At 41.8% G+C, this 8,510-nt stretch overlaps 1 protein-coding gene across 1 annotated transcript; it reads left to right on the top strand.

Annotated features, from left to right (window-relative positions):
• Positions 1 to 273: 273 nt before the first annotated feature.
• Positions 274 to 8,249, top strand: PSMG1 (proteasome assembly chaperone 1). Its single transcript, XM_023191686.2, has 7 exons — positions 274 to 509; positions 1,858 to 1,964; positions 3,297 to 3,448; positions 3,742 to 3,804; positions 5,086 to 5,284; positions 6,160 to 6,296; positions 8,048 to 8,249. The coding sequence occupies exons 1-7, from the start codon at positions 379 to 381 to the stop codon at positions 8,120 to 8,122; spliced, it is 864 nt and encodes a 287-aa protein (XP_023047454.1). The 5' UTR covers positions 274 to 378; the 3' UTR covers positions 8,123 to 8,249.
• The last annotated feature ends 261 nt before the right edge of the window (positions 8,250 to 8,510 follow it).

The raw sequence follows: 8,510 nt of genomic DNA on the forward strand, positions 1-8,510 counted from the left end.
GGGAGGTCAAAGCAGGAGTCTCGCTTGAGCCCAGGAGTTCGAGACCAGTCTGGACAACACAGCGAGACCCCAACCCCACAATCTGTAATTTAAAAACAAAAACTGCGGGTACTCCTGACCCAAGGCGTGGCAGCGCGAGAGGGCGCCTGTAGGGGGCGTGGCCAAGGCTCTTTGTGTGCCTGGGGGCGTGGCCTGTGCAGGGCGGGGCGTGGCGCCCGCGCCGTGGGGTTGTGGCCGCGAGCTCGGGCTGTGCGCGGAGGGCGTGGCCTGTGCGGGGCGGGACTTATTGCCCGCGCGGTGAGGGAGCGTGGTGTCGCGCATGCTGGCGTGCGCCGTCCCGCGGCGCCGCAGTTGTGTCCAGCCGGTCCCGGGGCGGCTATGGCGGCCACGTTCTTCGGAGAGGTGGTGAAGGCACCATGCCGAGCTGGGACGGAGGACGAGGAGGAGGAGGAGGGGCGGAGGGAGACGCCCGAGGACCGGGAGGTGCGTCAACAGCTGGCGCGGAAGAGGTGAGGCACCTGGATAAGGGAGGCGCGCTCTCCGCTGCTGGAAGGTGCGCGGGCCTCGCAGCCGCGACAGCACCGAAGGCCGGGGCTCCGCGGTCTTCCGAGTGACCCCCGCGGTTGCCGCCGCTCCGTGGCTCTGCTTGGGCCCTGGGTCTCCGTGAAGCCGCGGCGTCCGTCGGCGCCAGGCCCAGGTGGGTGCGGTGCTCGGGTGGATCCGCTGGCGTTTCGTGGAGTCCAGGGTGAAGCCGCTGTGGGAGGGCTGGGTTCATATCCGTTCTTTAAAGGCTTCCTGGAGGCTTGGTGTCTTGAGGACTCGTGATCTTCCCGCTTCTTGTCACATTATGTTGGGCCGCAGCGCTCCCGCGGGTCCCACCACGTTTGTCATGGATTGTTCGCGGACACACCGATTCCCTCGAAACTTTTTAAACCTCCACCCCACACTTCAATTAGCATAATATGTCAGCAGATGAACACTCTTTAAAAAAATTGTTTCCAAACACATAAAAATGTGGGAGAAAATAGTCAAGCGAGCCCTGACCACTAACACAGCCAGGTAAATTCAACGGGAAGATTTTGCCACGTTTATTTCCTCTCCCGCCACTCTAAGCGAATTCCAGTCATCATGGCCTTTCACAAATTCTGCATTTTTCAGAATACATCTCAAACGTTTTAGGGATTTTCTTACATACGCTATTATCACCCCTAACAACACTAATACTAATTTTTAGTATGATTTCATAGTCCATGCTCACTCACGTTTACCTAGTTTTTTCAAATATGGTATTTTACAGTGATTTGTGTGAATGAGGATCCTAACAAGGTCTACAGGTTACATTTAGACGTGTCACTTCATTTAGAGCAGCCTCCTCTTAACCCTCTTAAGAGACAGGACTGGCTGACCTGTCCAGTGCCCCACACTCTGAATTTGTCTGATTGCTTCCTTGTGGTATCACTTAACGTGCGTTTCACCTGCATGTCCTGTAAATGAATGTTCATTTGTAGGTTTGGTCAGATTCACATTCAATGTTTTGTCGGCAAGAATGCTTCTACTAAGTGGTGCTTTCTGTTTCTTGTTGCAGGCTATCCCCAGTTGTCTCACTTTTAGGTATCTAAGATTGATCCTTGGGTCAGGTGGACAGCCTGACCACTATTTTAGAGTTCTCCCTAAACACGTATGCAGTAGTTTTATCTGTTGGTTATCATTGCCTGAGTCCATCGTTTTCTGAGGATATTAGTTATATTCTATATAAAACTAACGTGCATTTATGGTGATACATATAGTGCCCTTTTGCCATAATATGATACTGTTTGTATTGAAGTTGCTTTAGTTTCATCTTGTTTCTTGTGTTAGGGAGGTGCGGCTCCTTCGAAGACAAACAAAAACGTCTTTGGAAGTTTCTTTGCTAGAAAAATATCCGTGCTCCAAGTTTATAATTGCTATAGGAAATAATGCAGTAGGTAAGTGAAAATGCAGAAGACTTAGTCATTTTGTTGAAAGAATGAAATATAAAGTTACTTATAGTCTTCCATCATAAAAGATTTAAAATGTTTAGTACTTTAAAAAGCCACAGCAGAGTGTATTTCTGAGTAAAATCTCTCTCCTGTTCATGTTGCATCTTTTTTTTTTTTGGTAGAGATGGTTTCTCTCTGTGTTGTCCAGGCTGGTCTTGCACTCCTGTCCTCAAGTGATCCTCCTGCTCTCAGCTTCCCAAAGAGCTGGGATTACAGGTGTGAGCCACAGCACCTGGCCTGCATTATCTTTTTAATAAACTGAAAAGGTCAGATTTAGTCTGGGTGCAGTGGCTCAGATCTGTAGCCCCAGCTCTTTGGGAGGCCAAGGCAGGAGGATCTCTCGAGGCCAGGATTTGAGACCAGCTTGGGCAACATAGCGAGACCCTGTCTCTACAAAAAATGAAAAAATGTAGCCAGGCATGGTGGTGCTTGCCTGTAGTCCTGGCTACTGAGGGGCCTGAAATGGGAGGATTGCTTGAGCCCAGGATTTCGAGGCTGCAGTGAGCCATGATCCTCCCACTGATCGTGCTCCAGCTTGGGTGACAAAGCAAGACCCCAACTCAGAGAAAAGCTTTAAAGAAAATGTTTTTAGCCTCAGGAACTCAAAACTCAAGGAGCTGTTTTTAGTGTGTTGACGTATCCGGGTTTATGTAAATGTTTTTGAGTTAATAGACTCCTTTGAGAACACAGTGAAAACTCTAGAGACAGTAATAATTATCAACATGTTTTAAGTACTTAAGTTCTAAGGTCCTTGCATGTATTAATTCTCTTGGTGGATTAAAGTAAAAACAGTGTAGAGTGCAGCTAGGACAATATACATCTACAAATACACACATATACCTTAATATTTTTAGGGTGTTCACAGGTTCTGATGAGAACATTCAGGAAACCCAGTTAAGATTCCTTCCTCTGTAAGGTACCCCTAGTGCTTGTAGAACATAGTAAGTACATGGTGGCAAGTAACTGTGGACTCATTTATATGAAGTTCTGCTGGCCTAAAGTTTTTCGGTACAGTATTACCCCATGAGCATGTGGTAGAAAGTCTGTCAGCAAACCTGCCTTCTTGATCCCTAGCTCTAGGATTGTCTTAATCAGGGTGTGGCCTTTTACTTCTTGGGGGCCTCAGTTTCTTTTTCTGTGTAATGGTGGTATTAGGTAGATGGGCTTGATTGGCTCTTACAGCTCTCAAATTCTACAGTAACTTGAGCTTACTTTTTATTGAATAGAAAATACAGCTTGCAGAGCCAAACACTAACTTATGTGAACTGTTTTTTACAGCATTTCTGTCATCATTTGTTATGAATTCAGGAGTCTGGGAAGAAGTTGGTTGTGCTAAACTCTGGAATGAATGGTGCAGAACAGCAGACAGTACACATCTGTCCTCCACAGAGGCTTTTTGTGGGTTTTATCATCTCAAATCCAATCCCTCGGTAGGTGGGACTTGTGTGTTTGGAAAGTAGTTATTTAAGTGTCACTTATATGGTATTTACTGGTAGTGTACTTTAGTATGGCAAGTCTTTCAGTTGCTCTGTCAGTGTGTACTTTTTCTGATACTAATCACCAATAGTGGTTTGACTCTTAAATTTTAAAGAGAGTAGGTCAATAATGGAGCCAGGAAAATAAGTATTACCTAAGTGTTGTCATTCACATGTTACATATATGGTGATAGTTTGGGGTGTGTATAAAACTTACTTGACAAAAAACGTGGAACTTGACTTTTCAGGTTTTCCTCTGTCAGTGCAGTTGCTACGTTGCAGAAGATCAGCAGTATCAGTGGCTGGAAAAGGTAGGAGAGAAATGAAAACCTGTGAATGGTTAGTCTACAGGAGTTTTCATTTTTTATGGGTTCAGTGTCTTTTAACTTAAACTTATGCAGTCAGATATTTATTTCTTTAAAATATTGTGGGAGGGAATTTCTTTTGGAATATAAAGAGTAAAAGAACTTGCTTATTTAACATGACCAACCGATTGTGTTTTATACTTCTGTGACCTACCATCCTCAATGCTGAGGTACAGAAGTATACAACACAGTTGGTCCTCAGCATTGAGGACGGTAGGTCACAGAAGTATAAAACACAATTGGATTCTTCCCGCCCATCTTTCTTTGTTTACATCACTTTAGATCTTATTAAAAGGTAAAAGAGTTCTTAGAAATCTATCAAATCCAGACTCTTCCTATTATAGAAGAGGACAGTTAGAACCACCATGATTGAAACTTACCTATAAGTGTAGTAATTCCAAAAATGAATTTCATAAGAGTTATTTTTCAGGTGTCAGTGGTACGTGGGAGAGGGAATGAATGTTAGGTGTGTACTTGTGACTTTTTTCCTTTGGACAGCAGGCCTGTAGTCACTATTCTGGCACTCTGACTTCATTTACTCCACATCACAGGCCCCTTAAGTAGGCAGTGCTGGCGTGACGTGTTCATCTGTTCTTGTGTTGCTATAAAGGATACCTGAGGCTGGGTAATTTATAAAAAAAGAGGTTTAACTGGTTCACAGTTCTGCAGGCTGTACAGGAAGCATGGTGCTGGCATCTGCTTGGCTTCAGCTGAGGCCTCAGGAGACTCCAATCATGGTGGAAGGTGAAGGGGGAGCAGGCAGATCGCATAGTGAGAGCATGAGAGAGAGGAGGAGCCAGCCTATTTTGAACTACCAGCTCTAGTATGAAGTGTGTGAAAAGGGAGAAGTCACGTTATCACCAGCAGGATGGTGCTAGGCCATTCTCGAGGGATCTACCCCCATATCCAGTCACCTCCCACCAGGCCCTGCCTCCAAAACTGGGAATCACATTTTAACTTGAGATTTGGAGGGGACAAACGTCTAAACTATATCACCTTAGTTCACTAATGAGGAAAGTGTCTTGGAAAAAATTGCCCACCTAGAAAGCAGAACCAAGATCAAACCCAGGTTGAGACTGCAGGTGTGTTCTGTTTCTCTAGGGCACACTCCCACCCCTGCTAGGCATATTACTGTTGTCTGTGGTGTTAGGTGAATACCTAGAGGAATGTTTCCATTCTGTAACAAAATTACGTGTTTTTTAAAATTTGAAATCAATTTTATGTTAGGTTTTTGGCTCTTGTCCGAGGAAGAACATGCAGATAACTGTCCTCACATGTCGACACGTTACCGATTATAAAACCTTAGAATCCACTGGCAGCCTTCCTTCTCCTTTCCTGAAAGCCCTGAAAACACAGAATTTCAAAGACCCTGCGTGTTGTCCATTGCTAGAACAACCGAATATCGTACACGACCTTCCTGCAGCAGGTGGTATTAAAATTTGTAACATTTACATTGTATCTTATTGCTTTATTGATACTTACTACTTTCACCATTAGAGGTCTTTTTGAGGTAGTTTATTAATGATGATTGATACCAATATATTGCTGTTAGTTCTCAATATCTGTAGTTACAAGTGCAGTATGTTTAGTTTGAGTTTTCAGATTTTCTAGACACAGTTATTTGAGGAGCTCAGGTTTCTTAACTGTTAGGCTTCAGACGTGCTGTGTTTCTTTTTGGTCTTTGATTATTCAGAATGCAAGCCAGTGTTAAATATAAATTATTGGTGCATGAAAAGTTGATAAAGTATGTTTTAATTATCAAAATAGAAGTTTTGAATATTCAATCTTGATAGTTGCTTCAATTTTTTTTCATTACTGTCACATCTGCCATCATATGACAAAGAGACTACCATTTACTTTTCAGTGGGTAATGTATTACGTAATTGTTATTATATGAACTGTATTAAAATGGGTTTGATTGGGTTTTTTTTTGCTTTCAGTGTTTACTAGAATGAGAAGTGGCTAAATATTTTACTTTGTGCGTTTTGTATTTATTTGTTATGTATACTTCATTATGGTCAGTAGAATTTTAATCTTTCAGCTACTTAAAATCATCTTAGCTGTATTTTCAGGAAATGTAAAGTTAATATTTGCAAAAGAAGAGATTATTAGGAAAATAAATTGACTTTGAAAGAAAATCTACATTATAATTGGTTCAAAATTGCAGTAAATACCTTGATTGAAAGAGGCAGCTGAGATAACTACTTTTAAAAACAGCCTTTTTTATTTAAAGGTGTTTAAAAGTAACATAATAGAAGACTTACGTGTTTTTTTTTTTTTTTCTTTCTTGTATATTCATAGTTCTGAGTTACTGTCAAGTATGGAAAATCCCAGCAATTCTGTACTTGTGTTATACTGATGTGATGAAATTAGACCTAATTACAGTGGAAGCTTTTAAGCCTATACTTTCTACCAGAAGCTTGAAGAGTTTGGTTAAGGTAAGGTTTTAACTCATTTAAATTAATAGCTGAGTTGTTATAATGAGCTTAGTAACATAAATGTATGGTGTCATTTTAAACCTAAGCAATGCTTGGAGACCCATTCTTCTCAAAGTGAAGCTTCCTAGTCTGGCAGTTTGAATTTGTCATCATCTTTTCTGTATACGTCTGTAACTTGACAAATGCTTTGTTCCTGTGTGACAGATTAATGCAATGCAATTAAATCCCAAATGTCTGTGTGGACAGATGGTTTTACTGTTCAAGAAGTTTCTAGAACTACTTTGGAAGGTTTTAAAAAAATTTTTAATTTAATTTTTGAGAACGTTATTTTTGAGTATAGTGTGGATCAAATTATTATAATATTTACCCAATTTTACAGAGAACTGGATATGTGAAGATGAGAGAATTACGTGATGAACCTCTTCCTTACTCTTGGTTTATACCTTTGGGCTCATTTTCTAAAAAAAATTGGAACATGTGCATAAAAATGTTTGCCTGTAATCTCAGGTAGTTGAGGGATTCCATTTTCTTTTAAGAGACTTTTTGGAAGTCCACAGTCTCTGGTTTAAGCACGGTTTCTTTACAGGAAAGAGGTTGTCACAACATTGTCCCTCAGCCTGGTTTTATTCCGGAATGGCCATTAGTGTTAAGGCTGTTGTGATAAGTTGTTGGAAGTGGCTCATTTCCCAGGTCTTATAAATTAGTTTGTTACTAGATTGTCAGCTCCTTGTGGTAATGGACCACGTTTTTTAATTTTGGTATTCCAAGTTTACCACATACCTGGCATGTTGAATAAATCCGTCAATAACCATTTGTTGAAGAGTACAGTTGTGAAACTGTAATTTAGTATACTGCAAGCTTATCTTTCAAATTAGCTAGAATCAGGGATAATCTTTCTGACACATGGAGTTAATTTATTTTCAGCATCTGTTTCAAAGTATATGCTGATTGTCTTGTTTGTTTAAATAGCCGATTGCCTCATCTCACTTAACTTAGAGATGAGTTCCCATGGGCAGGGGCTGGGCCGTTTTGTTTACTGCTGTAGGACTGTGTGTAGTACACAGGTGTGTCGTAAACATTTGGACTTCTTCTGAAACTTGGAAATCATCTGTCATTTGGGGCTTAAAGAAACTCAGCTTTTATGAATATACTTTCAAGTGGAAATTTAACTCAGCATTTTCATTTTTGCTTTGAAGATAATGATTAGCAGGAGGGTAAGATGGTGGTTCTGCAGGGGGCTGTTTTTTTAATGACCAAATACATCAGCCTGAGTCAGTTCATTGTTTCTGACCATTTAAAAGTGGTATTTTCAATAAGGTGGAATTATTTTGAATTCTTGCTGTGTGGCAGTTTAGTTGGATTTGAAAGATGGATGAATCTTAGGGGGTAGAAGTGTGCAGAGGGAAGCAGTGTGAGCGGAGTGGGGAAGTGTGAGGAGAGCCATGAGGAGCACGGTGTTGGTGGAGAGGGGAGGAAGACATCTTGCCGGGAAGGTTGGGCGGGTTGGAGCGTGGACTTCCCCTGGAGGCCGGGAGAGCATCGGAGGCCAGGAAATCATCGGCAAGTGTGGCTGGGAAAGGGCCTGTTGAACTGACTTTCCTGCTTGCTTTTTGTTGAGAAGGGGAGAGTAAAGGCCGCGCCTGTCCCATGGCTGTTGTCTCGAGTGTGGAGATTGCAGGGTTTGGGGAGGGGTGTTACCTCTGCCTGAATCCCAGGGGTCTCACTGTATTCATTGTTTTCTCTCCTTTCAGAATATTCCCCAAAGCACTGAGATACTAAAGAAATTGATGACAACAAATGAGATTCAGAGTAACATTTATACATGATCTTAAACATTGTTTTGTAATGTATATTACTTGTCCATTCCTTTAAGGGGAGCAGCGTGCACTCTTTTGTAGATTACTTTTGGGGGATATATTTTGAGAACGATGAAACGGAATAAAATTATAAAAAATTAATGTAGTTTTAATTCCTTATTTATGATATTATTCACAACTGAAATAAGCCAGGCATTTTCCTTTTATCCACTAGGTGGGAGTATTGTTGTATTTGAATATTTTGAGGTACTATAGTTAAATTTTTATCTTATCTCATTTATTTATTGAGGCTGGATGTTGTTCTGTTGCCGAGGCTGAAGTGCAGTGTGCTATCGTGGTTCACTGAATCCTTGACCTCCTGGGCTCAAGCATTTCCCCCGCCTTGGCCTCCCAAAGT

This window comes from Piliocolobus tephrosceles, chromosome 19, assembly GCF_002776525.5.
Source record: "Piliocolobus tephrosceles isolate RC106 chromosome 19, ASM277652v3, whole genome shotgun sequence".
Classification (NCBI taxonomy): domain Eukaryota; kingdom Metazoa; phylum Chordata; class Mammalia; order Primates; family Cercopithecidae; genus Piliocolobus; species Piliocolobus tephrosceles.